Raw genomic sequence first — 21,372 nt, 5'->3', positions numbered from 1 at the left:
CGCACAGAGTTCTAGTAGCAGACACATCTCTACATCAACTGTTCAGAGGAGACTGACCAATCAGGCCTTAATGGTGGAACAGCTACTAAGAAAGCACGAAAAGATGAACGGATGGTCTCTACATGCTGCAATGGTTCCCACCGTAAAGCATGGAGGAGGAGGTGTGATGGTGTGGGGGTGCTTTGCTGGTGACACTGTTGGGGATTTGTTCAAAACTGAAGGAACCCTGAACCAGCATGGCTACCACAGCATCCTGCAGTGACATGACATCCCATCCGGGTTGCATTTAGTTGGACCATCATATATTTTTCAACAGAACAATGACCCCAAACACTCCTCCAGGCTGTGGAAGGACTATCTGACCAAGAAGGAGAGTAATGGAGCGCTGTGTCCGACGACCCGGCCTCCACAGTCACCTGACCTGAACCCAATGGAGATGGTTTGGGATGAAATAGACCACAGAGTGAAGGCAAAAGGGTCAACAAGTGCTCAGCATCTCTGGGAACTCACTTCAAAACTGTTGGAAAACCATTTCAAGAGACTCATGAAGCTCACTGAGAGAATGCCAAGAGATTGCAAAGCAGTAATCAAAGCAAAGGGTGGCTATTTGGAAGAATCTAATGAATCCAATTTTGATGCTTTTGGTGAGAATCTACAATGTAAATAATCATGAAAATAAATAAAAATCATTAAATGAGAAGGTGTGTCCAAACTTTTGACTGCTAGTGTATATAAACATCTAAATAAAATGTGAAGTTGGTCAAGGGATGCACAATAATTCACATACAAGAAGTTAACATTTATACAGTTAAATTATCGCTTACATTACTTATTTAATTTGCCCTCACTGTGAACTTGGAGCATTAAGGTGAACAACATATGCAAGGCTACAGTAATCCTGTACGGTGCCACTTAAACAGGGATTCATATTTCATCTGACCTCTTAAAGAACATTAACTGCCCCTCCATTAAAATTGTATGACGATGTAGTAAATGTATTCTGATGCAGTTTAATAGCTGTAGTGAGCTTCTGTTTTAAGGCATATTAAGAAACCTCTAATACAAAGTAATAAATCAAAAATAATTAGCTTTGATATATAATTTACATGTACTTACATGCCACTTACAGATGCATTTTGTCACAAGTTGTTTATTGCCTGCTGCAGTTACATATGTAACAGCGACCACCACATTTGCAAGTGTATTCTGTTGGTTTTACAGCCTTCTGTTGTGTTCACTGCCAGTGCTACATATTGCATATTTGTGGCGATAGTTAAGGGACTGGCATGTCCCAAACAGCAACACCCGGGGGGAGAAAAGGAAACTAAGGCCATATTCATCATAGGTTCATAGACTGCCATCTGTAGGACTCCAGACAGAAGTTCAAATAAAGCAGCTCTGTTTGAACAAAGTTTGTACAACTAATCAAAAATACTTCAAAGGATTTCATATATTCTGTGGTGTTATCTATTTCTTTTGAAAGAACTTATCAAAGCATTAAAGTGAGAAAATACAGTTTTAAAAAAAAGTAAATGTAAAATTGCACTTTTGTGTCCCCTATTTGCATATCATGCCATGTCATTTGCATGTCATTCCTATTCACAACTCCACAGGCATTTTCATGTCATAGCAGCAAAGCACTGACGTAAGTAATGATAGTAATAAATTATAACGCCACAGTGTTTAATTTTGCATAACTGTGAATGCTTTGTTAATACTTTTCCATTTTTTAATACAAGAAACGAACAAACAAAAAAACCCCAAAAAACTAATTATTTTTCAAATAATAAATGTTAAGTAGAAAATTCCTTTTTTTGGATTATCTCAGTCTGGGACGTGTCAGATATTTTAAACTAAAAACCTGAGAGGACAAAAAGCCTATGTCATAGCCACTCTCAGTAATATTGTTAGCACTGTGCAGACTCATAACCTGGATGCTGTCCTACATCCTTCTGCACAGCTGTTTCTGTGGGGGAAAAGGTGATATCTCTGTGTCACACATATTTAATTGGAAGGATTTGCAAGAGAGCTGCATACACGGTGTCTCATTCACAACTCTTCTTGTTATATTTTTTTGCATAGCTAAACTTTAACATAGCACATGCTAAGTTGGTAAATACAGCCAGATTGCTGTGGATAGTGACATAAACAACGTGGTTTGCATGCCATGTGAAATAAACACTTCTGCAAATGATTTCCCCACATTTTTTCCTGAATTGAATAATAATCCTTAGCAGTTCCTGTTGCACATGTGCATCAGTTATTCTCTGTGTGATCAAGCTGAAGGGGTACTTTAGTTATTACTCCTTATTTTGCTGTTGATTCAGTGAAAACCTTCATTGAGACACAAGAGGCCGCTCTTGAGGTGAAAAGGGCGAAAGGCAGCGCAGTGGTTTTCTGGTTTGACAGCAGGGGCTTGTTTTACAGCACAAAACAACAAGGATGAAGACCACAAGCGACGGAGCAGTAACACAGACAGCATTAGGGAGGTTTAGCTGAAAAAAGACACCAGTTTAACCTCGATCTTTGGGTGTTTGCAGCGAAACCGACACCCGGCAACTTGGATATCGACTCAACTGCGGATGACTGTCTGTGCCTTTAGTTAAGTGCCCCTGGATTTGTTGTTATTAGCCGCTAATGCTAACTGTAGAAGTTGCGAGCTAGCTGGCCTAGCAAGCTAATGGTTAACGCGAGAAAGAAAGGGATAATTAGCCACACATGTTTGATTTAACCGACTCAGCGCTGTCCGGACAGTAAAGTCGGGATTGTTTATCTAATGGAGCCAGCTAACATTGATTTTAGTCGTTCAAGAAGTGTAGCTTTGGCTGAGCTTTTGAAGTACCAGTCGTAGTAGTTACCTAGCTTGCCAGTTAGCCTCCACTATCCTTGGCAGAATGACTAGGAAACACCATCATTTTAAAGGAGCCGAAGTCAGCTGCTGCGTGAAATACTTCTTATTTGGATTCAACATTATATTCTGGGTAAGTTAACGTAGTCGTTGTGTCTTTTATTTCTCTGTTTTTGTGAAAAAAACAACGCTAATGTTGCTAATTAGAAGTCACATTAAATATTCTGCTGAAGTTAGCTTAACGTTGGGACCGTCGGTGTTGGAAAACTGTCCTTAAATGAACGTTATTCGTAAGTGTTTTTAAGAGAAATAAGATTATTTAAACAATGTATGCTATTATTGTTGTTTTTTATTTGTCAATGTGTTTTTCTTGTTCTTTTAATTCCCTGTCTTTGGTGTCTTGTGTAACATATCAGCATATTACCTTGATTGAACTAGTTGAGAAAGTGTTGAATTATTTTTAAACGTTGGACGTATGTGTGATGTGATTCAGTATGTGACGTATGTGTGGTGTGATGTGATTCAGCCTTTAAATCACTTTTAAAGTTAGTACTCTTTGTATCAATTGACAATATTAACTTTCATTTCTTTTTTCATGCCTCTACTTATTCTTTACTCTGTTGGCAGCTTTTTCTTTCATTTCATTTCAACTGCTTCAAAGTTTCTGGAAGTGTAAACAAACATCTGATGGTGGTTTGTGGCTCCTGCTCTGACATGTGTTGGTACCGTTGAGTCTGAGAAATGACATGATTTGTATTGTTTGGGCCGTGGCAAGTAATCCCACGTCTCCTTTACAACAACCCCCCTCCGTCTTTATCACTCCTCAGTCTGAAAAGTTTCTCTGTTCAGACTCCGTCATCCCTCCCTCCCTCTGCCGTCTGCGTTGCCTCTGTGTGGCTGCTGCAGTTTAATGTCTGTGGGTGAAGGAATGGCGTGTCTGTGCCCCAGAGGGTCTTCCCACACGCAGTTGTAAGGAAAAGGCCACACGGCATGAATGCAGCCCAGCCCTCCTCTTTTCAAGCATCCCTTTCACGACTATAGCGCCCGGGCTCTGCGGGACGGCATTGTTTCTCTCCCTTCACACACCCACAAAGGCACAAAGAGGGATGGTGAGAATAAAGAGGGTGATGGTGGGGAGGGAAGGGGGAGAACGGGTGTGATTCTACGCTTTCGCCCGTCATGTGCTCGGCCTATTGGAGTCGTCAGGTACACGAGATCCACATGCAACTTGTTCCTTTCGTCACCACCTCCTCATTCCTCAACACCCCGTTTCAAAATGTATATGATTACACCATCTGCCGTGGTATTCTTTTAAATCGCAGGTAATAAGAACTGACAAATATGCCACAGGAGCCAGAGTTTACACGCACAAATACGTTTTACAGTTGGTCTCACAAATAAAGTGGGTTGCAACTCAGTTGGACTGAATGATCAACCAGGAAATATTGAGTCATAGGGCATATAGTGTTGTGTCTAACTCATATTGTGTTCTTTCAGACTGTTAGACACTCAGGCCAAGATAACAGTCCTGTGTCTGAGCTCTGTGTGAAACTATGGAACAAGTTCCAGCTCGTTGGCTGTTTCCGTTAATAATCACTAGAAGATGTTCTGCTCTTGTTGTGTGCTGCGGAACTGGATTTGTCAGACAAGCCAGAGCATTGCAGAAATGGAGAGAGATGGGGTTTATTCTCCACAAATCAACCCATTTGTCTTTCCCGTAGTGATTGTGTCAGCCTTAAAAACGCTGCCTAAATTGAGACAAAATGCTTGTAAGGCCATAAATATTGTCAACAAAATGAAGCAATACAAGCTAGTGCCTCTTTTCTGCTAGAATTCCTCCAACACCCGAGCTTGCTGTTGACAGCCAGACATTCTCACCCAAGAACAACACACCTTCTCTCGTCCTTAGAATAGACACATTCCTCACATCCACTTAATTAATCACATTTTCTGCCTGAGCTGCTGAAATGTTTGGAAGCTCTGCATGCTGTAATTAAGAGCTTGTTAAGCTGTAACCCAAGTTGCTGAGTTGGTTGGATGCTGTCTGAGTGTTATTAGCCGGCTACAGTTCTAAGTGTCTGCGCACGTGTGACACTAAAATACACACTGGATGACCACATCACAGGTGGACCGCTGCAAAGAGCCAGGTGGCAATGCAGTTATTTGGGGTCACACCACTCGAGCTGTGCTGAGGGTTAGTCAAGGACTCACCTGTCTGCATACTGTGCGTATGCATCTGGTTTGCATTGAAGAAAAGTGGCATAGCAGAATTCTGCTCTGTCTTTTTTTGAAAATTGATCTCCAGCCACAGCTTGATGAACCTCCCAAATACAATTAATGTCTCTATCTAGGACAAGATACCAAAATAACAGCTCTTTTCCTTCTACTCCTGTGTGTTTTGTGTTCAGCAGTATTTGCCTTTTTTCAGAGATATCAACTAAAATGTGTACAGGGAGGCAGAGTCCACGCACAGGTGGGTTTTTCTCAGTAATGTCTCTGAACAGGACATAAGCTTTCCTTGATTATAGTCCTAGTTTATGGTCTATTAGTAGGCATGTCACAATATCTGTAATTTGGTAGTTGGTGCCAAAACCACAGAAAATCTATGATTATCCATACTGATTTTGATACCACTCCAAAAAAACTGTAATGAAAGTATTTTGACTTGAGTTCTTATTTGAATAACTAACTTTCAGGTAATTGTGACATTACTCTTAATTAAACCATACTGAGAAAAAAAATAAACAAAAAAACCTTTTTTTATGGAGGAATAGCATTTCTACTGCAATGCAGCTGCCCCACACATGAAAAAGGAATGCACATAATAATAAACAGGCTCTGTTTAGTAAACATATGAAAAAAGGGTGGAATGTAACCTTCAAGTATTTATACAAGCAGTACCGTGTTTGGAAAATAATTATGTTGTCTTGTGAGAATATTTTTTGCTACATTTTCTGAGCTGCAGAAAAGTTTCAGATATGCTGCTCAACATCCTCTTCATGCTGATATTGCGAAAAAATCATTGGGGAAACCACAGAGGCTGCTGTATAGAGTATGCTAACACACACACATCGCTGTAAGGTGACAGACTGAACGGAAATGCCTGTAAAGTACTTTTGTTATTAGTAGCACCCAACACACATCATGAGCTACAGCTGCATTGGCCTGAACAAGCAAAGTTTGCCTTTGTGAATGTTGTGTGTGGAACATTGCTACAACGGATGCAGCTGTCTTAGATCACAAACGGCAACATTAACATTTCTGCATGTGAACATTGATAAGATTGTTGCTAATATGAAGTAACAAATGTTTCTGATCTGAAAACTCTGTATCCACATCAGAATGTTCAGCTCTGAGCTACTTAGGTAAGTTAAGGTGTTTTCTCCCTTCGACTTGGTTTGTCTGGTCATCGACTCAAATACTAAATATTTTCCTTCTCAACTTTTGAGGTGTTTTTTTCCACTCGAGTCTTAGCATACCTGTTGCACAACCTCCACCTGCACTTGCTGGCGTCATTCCGTAGATATTGACTGTGGTACTTTCCAAGCAATAGAAAATATGTGCTGTTGTGTTTTGCAAATTTTCGTATGGACTCTTATGACTTTCCTGCTTTCTAGTCTGATGTATTTTAGACCTAAATCTGACCTCAGGTGGAAAGCGCAAAATACCTGCAAGTGCTCCCTTGTTGACGAGTTGGATGAGCTTAACAGTTTATCACCCTGCTGGCGGTGCCGTTGATATCATTCCATCATGAATGACTGCGTTCCCACAGTCAGACACATTAGATATTCCGTTTTTTTTCGGGGGCCATTAAAAGGGCAGTCACGCTTGAGTAAATCTATACCCCGAGCATTTGTGTTTGTGTGTCTGGGAAGTGAGGAGCTTGATTTGCGCTGCTAGTTAGTTGAGGTTAATGGGATCAGCTGGCTTAGGGAGGCATCTTCTCCTGTGTTGATAATCTTTCTGTCCACATAGAGAGGAAAACCTCGCTCTGGGACACGTCTTACAGCAGCGCTTGACAGAGGAAAAACCTTGATTTGAATAAGAAGGCACATATAAGGACATTTAATTCAAGATTTTATTTGCTCTGCGATAAAATATTGAAGTATAGCGATAACTCATATGGATTAGATAGAAAGATAAAAATAATTAGGAGAAAGGGCAGGTGAGATTTAGTTATACAAACCCTAAGTACTTCTGAAAAACCTTGCGCCCAAACAAAGGCAATGGACACAGTTCTTTGCTTTTTAAAATTGAATTGCTTAACTGTTGAGAGATACAGAGAGATAAACTTTTGTATATTGAGCTTATTATTCACTTTGTGTTTACCTAAAACTGCTCTGTGAAAAACAGAGTGCCTCTAGAGCCTTTTGTGTCAGAGTGGTGTTGACAGAGTTTAACGCAAGTAGTGTTTTTCACTACCACACACTTACCTGAATTTGGCCTTGGTTGCCCACATTACACTAAAGTTAGACATAATGGAAGTTATGCGAGCACTGCAAAGGAATGTTCAGCATCAATGTACTCACTGAGTCAAAATCACTTCAGCTCAAACCACATTGTGCCATGAGGGAAGTTTGATCTGCAGATAGGGTTTAAAAAGCATTGAGCAAAAGCATGTAGAATGGGTTATCGCATTTTGGCTTACAAGATTACGTTACATTATGTGTTAGGTTTACATAGTACATGCTTCACAATACTGTCGGTCAAGTCTAGGGCGAAACAAACTTACCTAGTTGATCAGTTGTTGGTGGAGAGTGGGTATTATAGGTAAGCTAACATTGTTTACATACTGCCACATTACAGAGAAATACAAAACTGCAGCTAAAAATGCCCTTAAAATATAGATTTTACAAGTACATGCACAAAATGAGCCACAGCAACACCTGCAAAAGCAGTAATGATTGTGAACGTGTCAGGACATTTTGTTAATAAGTGTAATACTCTAGTGCATCTTGAGTCGACAAAGTGCAGCTGGCGAGCACCTCCTCCTTGGTAATTTATCACAGAAACTATAGGACCCCATCCTAATGCTGCCATCAGTCTGTTGTTGGCCCGTACCAGCCCTCTGTCAAAAAAGACACTTGGCTGCTGCTTCGGTTGTGTGATGGAGCGTCAAAAAATCCATAAAGTTTTTACCGGCCCTGTCTGTTTCTTTACCTGCTCTCTCAGTGTGACTGCTGTTGGGGGTACGCATGAAAGCGTGCTGAATATGTCTTCCAGGACTTGGTCCATGAGCCAGTTCCAGCTGCCGAGCCTAACAACTTTTCTGGCAAAAACCCCAAGTTTGCATGTCACCTTGTTGGGGTCATCCTTTACTCTGAAATTATTCCACACGTTGGATGTCCTTCATAACATGTGGGAGTTGTATTCAGTAACCACAGGCACCAGACACGTAGAGAATAATATGCCACCAACTGACTAATCAAGCCTCTACTAGAACACCTCTTATTGTCCAATGTTGGGTTGAATATTAGTGAGCAGATCTAGTCAAGTGTCTTGATTAATTGTGGTTTTGTTCAACATTCTGTCCTCTTCCGACAGTGACTGAAAGAGAAGTGAGAAACGGTAGAAGAAATAGTAAGCCAAAATGACAGGCCAGCAGGCATGGATACCTCCATGGCTGTCTCACTTAATGCTGCCTTCAAGGTCGCTTCAAGCTGTGTCAGGAGAAAATGCAAGTTGACATGCATTAGAGTACTCTTGACCGGAAGTAATAACAAAATTGACGATACAACACACGTATTTTCCTGGTGTCTGGTGTTTCACTTTTAGAGGCACCAGAGTGAAGAGGCCATGGTTTTTCTTTCTGCTTTATTGGATACTTCACAGTAGAGAAGAAACAGGACAGATGAGAAAAGAGTGTGGGATGTGCCCATGGTGACCCACCAGGATGTCTCATAATTGATGATTTGAGTATTTATGTAGAAAAACTTGTTTGTTTTAGGTGCTTGTAATTTACATAAAATAGCTAGTAAGGTGTGTAATGGCCCCTGAATTCATCCTGAACTGTTTGATATGCAAAGTTCTGTTTGGTATGAAATTGCCTTGGACAGTACACCCTATGAGCCTCACTGTCAGATATCTGTTTTTGCCTTTCACTCTCAAATAAAATATCGACAGTGTGAGTTCCACTTGGAACATTTTGATGATGTACCATTTTTTTGTCCTTCAGCTTTATGATGTTGCAGAGTTAGCCTTGAAAGTAGCAATATGCAAGCACTAGGGCTGCATGATGCTGAAAACCCCTGACATTACAATATTTGTACTTTTTTTTTGCAACACACACACACACACACACACACACACACACACACACACACACACACACACACACACACACACACACACACACACACACACACACACACATATATGTTGCAAAAAAGTACAAATATTGTAATTATATACATATATACACACACACAAGTCTAGGGCGAAACAAACTTACCTAGTTGATCAGTTGTTGGTGGAGAGTACATACATCCAGTGTTTCCTCTAGGATTCCTGTAGGGTTTGTTTCAGCAGTGGCGGCAGGCTCTCCGGGGAGCACCCACCCCACCCACACACCCCCCTAGCCACCACACACACACACAAAAACAGAGTAGATACTGAGCAAGGTAGTTATCTGTAGTTTACCTTAGTACTTGTGAATACCCGACACAGTGCAAGACTGCTGTGAAGGTGGAGACAAGCGGCAGTGGAGTATTTGCGACAATTAAAAAGAAAAAATTAATTCGAAGGAGCGGCGGCTGGGATTCAGCAGCTGCAGGCCACCGCTGCTGAATGAATGCAGAGGAACCCCTGTATATGTATATATAAATATATGTATACATGTGTGTATATATGTGTATGTATATATATCAGTATGAAACACATACAGAAATTTCCACAAGATGACTTCAATAACTTTATTTGGAAAGAAGTACTTATAGAATGATTGAGACAATTTTATAGGGGACTCTTCCAATATGGTGTGACATTTACAAAGCAATCTGAAATACTTTTTTGCTTTGGATGGAGTTCAGATCTGGCTTTGTGCACATCATAGAGCACTGATTTAAATGATTAAACAAATTATGTTATTGCACAATTGAAATGCACAGCTGATAGAGTAGCTGTTTTTGGTTAACATTATCCCTCCTACAGCTGAAATATTGCTGTACAACTATGTAGGGCTGCACAATTATGGTGAAATGATAATCATAGTTATTTTGAGTAGTATTTAGATCACAATTGTTTAGTAATTGTCGAGACTAAATATTTTTATTGCACTTTCACATTTACGTAAATGGAGTACTGCATCTGGGCCTACATCCCTGCTAATATACAAATTTTGCATCAATATGAGACTGAAAATTGGGTTCCTCTTCACATGAATTCAGTGCACTAAAAAATGGTACCCAAAAACACATCAGTTGCTAAATATCTGCTTATCAACGTACATTCCAACTTACTGATGCTTTCTAAATGCCTCACATGCAGGTAAGATTGAAGCTGACTTAGATGGTTTTGCACAGAGAAGCCTCTAGTATCCACTCAGTTACTGCAACGCAGCAACTTGGACATCTGTGATCAAGAATGACTTTGAAAACAATAAAGTAAGGACTTTTGAAAATGGGTGTTTTGTCTAAGTTGAAACCAAGTGATTTTATATACAGTGGCTGTTTTCTGTGAGTGGAGCATTTTAAATTTCAATATCACAGTTGATCAAATTCATTTAATTGTGTGAAGCCAAAATCATGATGAGCATGTATATACATATTCCATTAATTGTGCAGCCTGACAACTGATGTTGCTTTTCATTTTTGCAACTAAATCTTTCTTTTCAGTGTTTCCCTCCTGTTCCTCGCTCACATAATTGTGTACATATGTAGCTTGCATATCAACAAATTGTGTCTTCAAAATGAAGAAAAACTCTCAGTTTATCCAAGAACCCCTAAATCGTAGTAATTTATGTTCTTTCAAACAGACTTCTCTTGTAGATTAGTCATGGAAAATGAGAACCATGTTTTCTTTTTGTATCGAGCAGTAAAAAAATGTTGTAACATGATATGCTTGAGTTAATTTGAGGCACTTCTCATTTGTCTATTGCATCTGTTGTGCATACACACATTGCAGTGTCGATGCTGAAACTACATATTATGCAGCCCCAGCAGACAGTTGGACAGTTTAGAAACATGGTTAACTCACACTTCACGTTTAGTTTGAGCAAATTGTCTGAATGTGACTTGGATTGGTCATTTTGCAATGGAAAGCACACAACACTTTAACACAAAGCATTAACATTTGCTTCTTTTTATAAAGTAGCATTTGCTTCTTTTTCCTTTCTTTTATGAAGTCCTGGTGGTAATACTGACAAAGTTAAAATTTTAACTAAAGTTTGTATTGACATTTCAGTGTAATGGAAAATCAAGTAACCATCATACAAACATGCATAGATTCCAGCAATAACACTGTATGATTGAGGTCAATCTTGACCGAGGTGCATCTAGTTATAGTTATTCAAGCCCAACTGATTTATTGATTGGCTGATATAATTGACTAATACTTAGTATATCTGTATTTCTGTATTGCCCGCCCAACTTTCTCGTTTGGTAGCACCTCCCACCTTGATACAGGCAAAACACATCACTTTCTGAACATTTGCTTATCGATAGACACGACAATTTACCAGTGTTCTCTAAACGCCCCACACTGCAGACTGCGGCGGCTGCTTCTTGGTAGCTGCAGTGCTTAGAGAGGTGTGTGACCAAAAATGACATTGAAAAGAGTTAAATTAGGGCGTTCTAATGTCATATTTGTCCAATATGTAACCGAGTGACTTTTTTTCTACATGCGGTCTTTTCTATGAGTGGAAAAACCAGCGCATGTAGGTGCGCTCCGCATTTCACCAGTAGAGTGTATTTTTCAGTGTGCAAAGCACGATGCATCAAAGTTATGGAAGTACTACTTCTGGTTTCTAGACTAGCTTCCTGTGCCTGTGTGTGGCAGAATGTGACCACTTGAAATTTTAACTCGTACACTCTGCAATCATTTTGGTAGCTGTCTGGTGCTCTGCTATTGCCTTGAGCGTGACTTTGTAACATTATACATTAAATGGTGCTGTAATTGCAGTTTCATGCTGCAAAATGAGAGTTGTTTTCTTTGTGACAGTTTTTTGTTTTCTAGAATCTCCATGGATTACTCGGAGTCAGAGACTGAATGCCGAAACACTCTTGATCTTTCAGTCTAATCTCCTTAACGTGATGTCCACCTGCTTACCTGGATGCTGCCTGCACGCCACTTCTCAGTTAAAACCACCACAGCCTCCACTACAGCCGCTTATGTAACCATCAGGGTGACCCAACAGCACCCCACCACTGCTGTTGTTGTTTGGCTTTCTGTCACGCTGCTGGTCTTGTTATGTGTTTGTTAATGGGTTGCCATCAGTTTACCTGCTTACCCAGATTTAATCAGCTTCCCAAGAAAATGATATAACACAATTTCAATGGCGCTATTATATTTCAGTGTCTGCCATAAGAGTGTGTCTCAGTTAAGTTCATTACAACTCTAAATCTGTTATGAATGACATGTTGTGGCAGCTAAGCAGTTGATTAGACAACAACATTGTATGGGTAAACCCACACTACCAGAAACTGATGAAGATTCTGGCATCCAGGCTGATATGTATTATCCTTAAGTCTGCTGTTGTTTTTGTCTAATTTAGTATCTCTGCATAGGACGGTCTAATAATGTGTGTGTTTCTAGCAGTCACCTATTGCTTTTTTGGCATGTTTAAACCCTGAGTCCTGCATTCATCCTTCGCTAGGATGGGAGGCTAAAACCGGAGGGATTTTCCTTAACTCTCAATGTATCAGATCCTCCAACCTCTTAAGCTGCCCAATGCAATGTCTCTAACCTGCAGTAACCTGCAGATGCAATGATTCACTTTGTCCACATCAAGTTAAAAGACTTCCTCTGAACACTCAGTTTTACTAAAAGACTCTAAAAGCCAGTTTCCTCAGTTAGCTTCTTTCCATAGGTGGTTGGGCCTGAAGAGGAATGCTGGCAGTTTGAAATAAGAAGTGTCTGTATTTGTTTGTCTGTGCTCCTCTCTGCATAACTGTGTAGGGAAAAGGTGATGTCATGGATTACTGTGGAGTCAACAAAATAAAGACATGGCTGTGAAGATAGCTGTGCTGTTTGCATATGTTGCCAGGGAGACATCTCTGTAAATCATACCACACCCACAACAGTCCCGATAAAAGAAACTTTTGTTAATCCAATGTAAATTTACAGCTGCAGATGTTTCCTCTGTCGTTAACATTGTTTGATGCTCTTCAGTCACAACTCTTTCATGCTATTTCATGAATTTAAATGTGTCTAAGTGGTGGGTACTGTTGCTTTCTATCTCACAGCGCAGCCTCTTCTGTGTGCTTTGTCTTACAGTTACTAGGAGCAGCATTCTTGGCCATAGGCCTGTGGGCATGGGCAGAGAAGGTATGTATAAACACACGCACACAAACAGCAGCATAGCTAAAATTCTTCCAAATATTCTGGCCGTAATAAGCAGGCGGTATGATTTGCAGCAGAGTTTAGATGTGGACAGCACCTTTGAGAAAAGTGGTGTGAAAAATAGAAGCACCATTCCTGTAACACTTTGTTGCACTTAAAGGCATATGACCTGATAATGGCACTGGTAAAAACATCCTGGTCATATTAGGAAATGTATTATGCTGTTGCAGCTCCAGCATGATGTTTAACTAAGTTTTGTTGTGCCAGTGTCTAGCTAATGGTCAAATTGTTTTTCCAGTAGGTGAATTAGAGAAACAAATAGCTGTGGCTACTAATAAGAAGCCACAAGGCCGAAATTACAAACTCATTTGACTTACAGCCATCAGAAATTGAATGTCTTGTGTTGTATGAGAGCCTATCAGTAGATGAATTGGACCTCATGTGTGCATGGAAACTGGCCACTGTTTATTGTCCAAACTGTACAGGCTGCACAGGTCAGGCTTTGCCATTAACCTCCCATGTGCAGTGAATCAGAGCAGCATTCAAAAAGTTCTTCCAATCGAGTTAACACTCAATTTGTTCTTTAATTAGCAAGATATTGTACCAGTCGGTTCGGTAAATGCTGCACCAGCGTGGAGGCATGTACTGATTAGTAACGTCTGGTCATGAACTCTGTGCAAATAGGCCTGCACTCGAGTACCTTTGTGGAACAGCGTGAATAATTTAAAAGGATTAGGCCGAATGATGAATAGCGGTTGCTGGAAAGGCGTAATGGTGAGTTTGGGTCTCAGTGACTAAGATGATTAGTTTCAAGCCTACTGCGCGCAGCCAGACTACATTATTGTTTCAGGGCCTCATGCTAAAATTCAAGTGAAGGCAGTTTATTTTGCACCAGTGCCATAAAAACACAAGAATGCAGTATTGCCCTGTTCCTATAGTTTTCTCCTTGGTCGAGGCAGAGGGAGATTAACTTAAGCGGTATGAGAGTTCAGCTTTCTCGGCTTTAGCTGCGAGTGTCTGACATGTGCTTTATATATGAGAAGCAAACAGGATGTCAAATCTGTGAGCTGGTGCTCACTTTTTTAGGGCACAGCCTTTGATGATGGGTGAGGAATTTAGAAAAGGCCATACATGAACCAGAACACATTATTTTTGAAAAAGCTTTTACAAACTCTACCTCCTTGTAATGTACTGCTCTGTGACATCACCTGAGCCCATTGTGTGGCAACAAGGTGTAATATACGATATATTTGAGAAATGGGAAACGGCTGCAGATGAAGTGTCTCTCATTGTAAGGCACGTTGCACACCAGAGATTGACAGGAAAACACGTTGGACTTACTGTGGCTTTGGGGCTGTAGGGCAGGATGTGCAGTGAGGAAAGACAGATGTCTGTTTGTGAATGTTTTCATGAAGCTCTGAACTTTGCCTCTACAGATAAAGTTACTCATTTTATGGTGTTGGTGCAGAACTGTCATAGTCAAACGGTTGTTCTGAAATGTATGCAAAATACCCCCTGGGGTTTTGTTATTCCATTCATTTGATAGATACCAATCTAATGATAATAATGTTTCTGCTGCATATCCTCGTCTCTGAGCAGAGCAACCCCAGTTGGCCTCTTAGCTGTGACATTATTCAAATTCTCACTATTTCTCTTTGATATCAGAGGCTGTTTTCAAGGTCAGCCTTGTGTTTTTGCTGAGACCTTGTAATAGGGATGTGAAAGATTGATTTTGGAAGTATTATAGGCTGAATTTTAACTACTCTTTTGTCGTCCTTTCCCTCAGGGTGTGCTGTCCAATCTGTCATCCATCACAGATCTAGGGGGCTTCGACCCCGTGTGGCTCTTCATCGTCGTAGGAGGGGTCATGTTCGTCCTGGGCTTTGCTGGCTGCATCGGAGCTCTCCGAGAGAACACTTTCCTGCTTAAATTTGTAAGCCAGCTCCCGATTTTCATCCCCAATTTTAACCACTTCACACCCTTGGCTCTGCAGTTCACACCAGAGCTGAGACTGTCAAGTGTTGTGGTGTCACTTTGACTCACCCGAGCTAAATGCTATGAATGGTTACATGGCGTGAATGTGTTATCTCATAACTAAACCTGTTTCATCAGACAGCAATGAGCACAGACACCTACCCTTTAATTCACTGAAGCATTTTTTTCTGTGTCAAGTGATGTTATCTGCAGCTACACTTTTTTGCCTTTGATCTAAGAAAGTAGCAAATGATTCCAAAGCCCAAAGCCACAACACCACCATTTTAGAAAGTTTATCTAGGATCAGCTGTATCGATAACAACATGTGATTTACAGAGACAAATTTGCCTCGTTGCTGGCTGCGATTCTGAGTAGCTATTAACTCGAGCCGATGTCCATTAGCAGCAGAAAGTCAGGCGTCAGAGCCGAGGAGCTAATGTGGCTTTTGTGCATTTATGATTAACCTCGTCTCCTCCTACATTTACCGTAAAGGGATAATATAATGGTACCTGTGGGACTGCGGCTTTTGTTGGCACTCTCCCACTTACAGTAGCAAATCAGGACAGGCCCTACAAGCAGACGTGCACAGAAGCATTACATCAGAGCTGTCCTTTGAATTCTGTAAATAACAGTAGCAGAAAAAAAAAGTTAAGCATTTTTTGGGCGCACCCGGTTTCTCGATTGAAATGACAGATTGTATTGTTTTTTGTTTGTATGTGTGTATAACCTTGTGTGCGTCGTGTACTTTTTCTAGTTTTCCGTGTTCCTGGGTTTGATCTTCTTCTTGGAGCTGACTGCGGGGATCCTCGCCTTCGTCTTTAAAGACTGGATCAAAGACCAGCTTAACTTTTTCATCAACAATAATGTCAAGGCCTACCGCGATGATATCGACTTGCAAAATCTCATCGACTTTGCCCAGGAATATGTGAGTCAACACCTACTGACTGAAACTCTTGTGTCACTAGCAGATATGTACATTTTTGGTGTAAAAGACACTCCCTTCTTATGAAACATTGTTCATCTGAATTTACAAATGCTGAAGTGTGATGCTGATTCAGCCTAGTTCTGGGCAGAGTGGAGAATGAGTCAACCCCCGCAACTGTGAAGTAAATCTCACGATTAATGTGATTGTATTCCCTTCAAATGATTATCTAGGTATATGAATGAAGCAGTTTAGATAATTGGCTTCTGTGTGTAAACACCAGGCTCTGTCATGACGTACTCTAAAGGCGATTAGATCCGCTGTTGTCCGATGATTTTAGTCTCACTATCTTAAGTCGCTCCCCGCCACAGTAAGCTGGCTAAGCACCCAAGCTGACCTGAGCCAGACTCTAAAGAGCTGTTTCAAGACCAGATCAGAGAAAGTAAATCTGTGTAATCTCGGCCTGTTGTTGCTGCCGTCTCAGTGGTCATGCTGTGGAGCACATGGGCCCGACGACTGGAATCTGAACATCTACTTCAACTGCACTGACAAGAATCCCAGTAGGGAACGCTGTGGAGTCCCTTTCTCCTGCTGCGTCAAAGACCCTGCAGTGAGTGTCTCATTATCAGTATGAAAAACTGCATTTGAATTTACTGTCTAGGAGACATGCAACATCAGAATTGGAGTCAGCATTTCAGGGTATTTTGCATTCAGGTACAATTCAGATTGTTGATGAAACTTGTCAAAATGAGGACAAAAGGTTTAAAAAATGCTCTGGAATAGCTCAACTTTTTTGACAGATATTTGTAGCCATGGCTATTGATATTATCTGTATATTTTGCATATTTTTACCGTTCCAAAGCAGTTAGTTCATTTTACTTCTAAATTAACTTGTTAGTTCAACGAGTCAGTATTTCAAAACCTAAACTATATTTATAAAACTATATTTTACTGCTTACAAACTATTCTTCTTTTTTTGCAGGAGGATGTCATCAACACGCAATGTGGTTATGATGTTCGGCTTCAAGGGGTTGGTATTTCTAGACTCTACCACTTGCCTCTTTATTCTTAACTCTGTATTATTTTACTTCAATCTCCATTTTTAAACTTTTTTTAACCTTCAGAGCCTACTAAGAAAATAAGATTTTCAAATAACACAACTCTAACAGAATTTTAATATCGCCTTAAACCAGTTTTCATACACTTGAGTCATCGGCAGAAGTGGAGCATAGCAGGGATTGCCAGCCTCTTTGGTTAAGATGATGCAAAGCTACAGAGTGGAATTTCACCTGAGGGTGAATTGATTGACAACCTGAAAACCAGTTTGATTGAGACAATCTAAGTGATCTGAGTTGCTGAGGGTGGAGTAACAATTGGGTTCATTTGTACTGAGCTTGATTACTTCTATCAGTCCCTCAATAAAATGGGTTCACATTGAAATACCAATCAACTCCAATCAAATTGGAGATTTTTTGTATCTTTACTCGCATTCACAATGAGAAAAAAAATGTCGAAAACGGATGGGCCGCACAGAGAACATATGGGGTTAAGAAACACACAGACTACTCTGCGTGCTTCTTGCCTTAATAACAGATTGTTCTTCTAACAGGGATAATTAGGCTCCAGTTATAGCCTAGAGAGCAGCCTTACTACACTCTGTAATTGGTGACTCAGTGGGTTATGCCAGTCCGTTCCTTTTCCTCTGTGTGTGGGTGTGGTGGTTACAACTCACTGCACTGCAGTCAGAAAGATTGCTGTTGCTAGGCGAACTGCAATACAGTGAACCACCTGCCACAGGGATGGTATGAATTAATTTTCTGCGTGCTCTTGTGCTCACGCTCCAACCACTGACATTTTGCTGAAACTATCACTGATGTGCGGTAAGTTCCCACGAAGCTTGTTTATGGAGTGCATGGTGGGAAAGAGGAAGAGCAGGAGACATGGGGAGGACAGAAGCACAACAAAGGCAGAGGGCTGAAATAGCTTCAGAGGAAGTTCACAGCCAGAACAACATTGTGTTTCCTGCTTTTTTATTGGCTACCAAGGGGCTCTCTTTACCTCTCATTGGCGGAAAGCTAGCTTTCAGGGTTTTGCAAGAGAACAAAGGGTTTGCCTGGTTGACTTGTCTTGAAGAGTAACAAAGAAAGCATTGTTTAGAACCCCCCCCCCCATTCTTCCCCCTTTTTGGTGTCATTGCAGCAGTAAAATACACCTTTTTATTTTCTCCTCTGAATAGAGCGTGTACATCATCAGCTGAATCTGACAACACAAACAGCCGTCTGTCCGGTGACAGGAAATAGGTTCTGCCTGCTTGTTCAGTTCAGACTCTGTCCTCAGTGGAACTCAATACTCTGCCTTAATATTCTCTATAATGTCCCAACACTGACATGTTGTGACTCAGCTATCACACAGTCTTCGTGCCTTCTTCAGTGGTGAAAGAGTCAGTGGGCAAAACACTGCGTTGTTTGCTTTGTCCAGCATTAGTCAGAGGCCAGAGTTCAGTAGTTGGTTTATATGATACAAAAGGCCAGTGTTCTTCCTGTTAGAGTTGATTACTTAATGTTGTTAAGAAAAATATGTCTTTCATCCAAATATTAATCTACTTCTGATGTGTCTTTCTTTGTGGAAAGGAGCTGAACCGGCAGAAATACATCTATACTAAGGGCTGTGTGGGGCAGTTTGAGAAGTGGCTTCAAGACAACCTGATAATTGTAGCTGGAATCTTTGTTGGAATTGCACTTTTACAGGTAATAGGTTATTTTTTGGAAATATTTCTTTTGCAAACAGCCTGCTCTGTCTGAAAATAGTTGTTTGTATATGTCTGTTCTAGATTTTGTGCAGTCATTGCCATCTAGTGGTGGGAGTATCAAACATCATGCAGCCCCCTGCAATACAGCAGTTTTTAATTTTTTTGACACTAACATCCTCAGTGATCTTTCCATTAGCATAACGCACTAATGACCCGATGTCCTGTGTGGCTCTTGTCCAGATTTTTGGTATCTGCCTTGCTCAAAACCTGGTGAGTGATGTCAAAGCTGTCAAAGCCAACTGGTGACAGGAAAAGTGAAGTGGGGCAGCCCCACCCACCGAGCCTCGCCAAGTCAACACAGCACACGAACAGACCCGTCCGGCTGAGGACGGAGAGCCAGCGTCTCCTGTCTACTTTGCCACTGAGCTAAGCAGCACATACACACTCTCACACTTGCATATGTGCAGACGTTTGTCAGTGACACTTGAAAGGGGGGAAGAAGTGATTCCACCCAAACCAGTCAAAACTTTGTTTACCACTCAGCTGGGACTTTAACCCAAATATGCAGAGGACAGTCCTGCCTACTTCAGTTAGATTCTTTTTTTTTTTCGCCCCGTTTCCACTGAGTTTTGTTGTTTGGACAAATATATTTATGGCACGCAGTTGCACAACGACTCCTGTCAACTGGGAGATTGGAAGCCATGGATGAAAGGAAGAGACAACAACAGCAAGACTAAACAAAACAAAGGAAAAGTGACAGTAAATCTCTTTTTTTTTTTTTAGGTCAGATGACATGCTGTCACAGAGCCTTGTCCCTCTCCTCCTAAAAACAGCCTGTTTTTAATGCGCTTATTCCCACTTCCAGCTCCAGAGGACTGTAGCTAGCTGGCCGGCCGGCTAATAAACACATGGATTCCTCTGCATCATTTTTCTCCATCGTGACCTTTTACGACCACTGAAAAAAAACCTCACAACACTGGCTGGTCATGTCTGCAACTTCGAGTCATTACAGGAGATTTACATTATAATTTTAAATGTTTAAACAAAAAGTGCCATTAATTTCCAGTGATATTTCTGACTTCTCTCTGTTCTCTATATGTCATTTCTGCCCCCCGCCCCCCCTCAATACCTCAGGGCCTGGCCAAAAATATGTGCTTTCTGCCATTGGTTAGAAGCATGTCTGTTTTTTTCCATCCATGTCTGTTGAATTTAGATGGACTAACTTAATGCAGAAAAACAGTGACAGCTCCTTGAAAGTCATCCTGTTTTCCCTGTGGTGATTGTATTATCTCCTGATTCACTGAAGGATGTTGTTGTATTACATGGAATGGCCTGGTGTGGCTGGGGTGGTAGATCTGTGCTACACAGGGGAAAGAGTTTAATGATAGAGATTGTTGCTTATCTCTAAGCATCCCTTCAGGCACACGGGATTGCTGGTTTGGGGCCTTTTTACTTGACTTATGCTACCACATTTGTCTTATATTTTTGTCGTCCACTTAAGAGAAATATCTGTTGTTGAAGATGTCCTGTATTCATCCATTATTTCTTTTCCTCTTATAGACTCATATATTCTTGGTTTATTGTTTGACCACCAGGCACCTGTTTTACCTCTAACTCATCAGTCAGCTGCAAAATAGCTCCTTATTGTTGATGTTGTTAGCAGTCCTAATGGAGACCAAATAATATCAGCTGGCCATGAGCTGACTGCCAAGGTTTTGTCTTGCTACAATTCTGATTTTATTAGGAATGCCAACAATAGCAATTAGCATTTCTAGATAGCCAAAATGTGAATTTATTGTCCCTTTATGTGGGAAGTGCCAGTTGAACTGAGAAATCAAACAATAATTAAAAATGTTACAGTATCGCTTTTATCTTTATTTCAATGCTGTGTCTTTTTGTTTGGAACGGTTTTTTAAATAGAATAGCAAATACATTCTGTTACCTTTTTGATATTAGCAACAATCTCAATATAACATGAATGCTGCTTTAACTTTGTCTAGATATTGATATGTAGTACAGTAATCGAGCTGAACAAAAAGTCTCACACGATGGCATTTGAAAAAAAAACTGCAGTGTTTTTCTTGTTTTGCAGGCTGAGGAAATATCCTGATTACTTGTTAATTTTAAAGTGTACACATTGTACTCGGCTCATGTTGCCCTTTATTTTTCATCATAAAATAACTGTTGGCTCTCATTATAGGTTGCCCTCAAAGCTTTCCATCTTGTCGTGAATGTAGTTTCAGATACAGCTGGGTTCACTTGATAATTTTGTGCATTATTCACAGCATTGAAACAGTGCATACTATATTTATACATATATATATACACACATATATATGTATGTACATATATATATATATATGTATATATATATACACACAC

At 40.5% G+C, this 21,372-nt stretch overlaps 1 protein-coding gene across 1 annotated transcript; it reads left to right on the top strand.

Annotated features, from left to right (window-relative positions):
- Positions 1–2,399: 2,399 nt before the first annotated feature.
- On the top strand, positions 2,400–21,137 carry tspan17 (tetraspanin 17). The gene is made up of 8 exons (XM_023284090.3): positions 2,400–2,981; positions 13,280–13,330; positions 15,132–15,278; positions 16,074–16,244; positions 16,726–16,851; positions 17,224–17,271; positions 18,872–18,988; positions 19,231–21,137. Exons 1-8 carry the CDS (start codon positions 2,895–2,897, stop codon positions 19,294–19,296), a joined length of 813 nt encoding a protein of 270 aa, XP_023139858.1. The 5' UTR covers positions 2,400–2,894; the 3' UTR covers positions 19,297–21,137.
- The last annotated feature ends 235 nt before the right edge of the window (positions 21,138–21,372 follow it).

The sequence above is a fragment of the Amphiprion ocellaris genome, chromosome 13, assembly GCF_022539595.1.
Source record: "Amphiprion ocellaris isolate individual 3 ecotype Okinawa chromosome 13, ASM2253959v1, whole genome shotgun sequence".
Classification (NCBI taxonomy): Eukaryota; Metazoa; Chordata; class Actinopteri; family Pomacentridae; genus Amphiprion; species Amphiprion ocellaris.
Note: the sequence above shows the minus strand (reverse complement) of the source record. Positions and strands in the feature narration are given on the sequence as shown.

Bases quoted from the DNA above. Each gene is read 5' to 3' on its own strand.
- tspan17 (XM_023284090.3), top strand. From the start codon at position 2,895: ATGACTAGGAAACACCATCATTTTAAAGGAGCCGAAGTCAGCTGCTGC. The intron at 2,982-13,279 runs GTAAGTTAACGT...TTTGTCTTACAG, and splicing joins GATTCAACATTATATTCTGG to TTACTAGGAGCAGCATTCTT. The intron at 18,989-19,230 runs GTAATAGGTTAT...GCTCTTGTCCAG, and splicing joins TTGGAATTGCACTTTTACAG to ATTTTTGGTATCTGCCTTGC.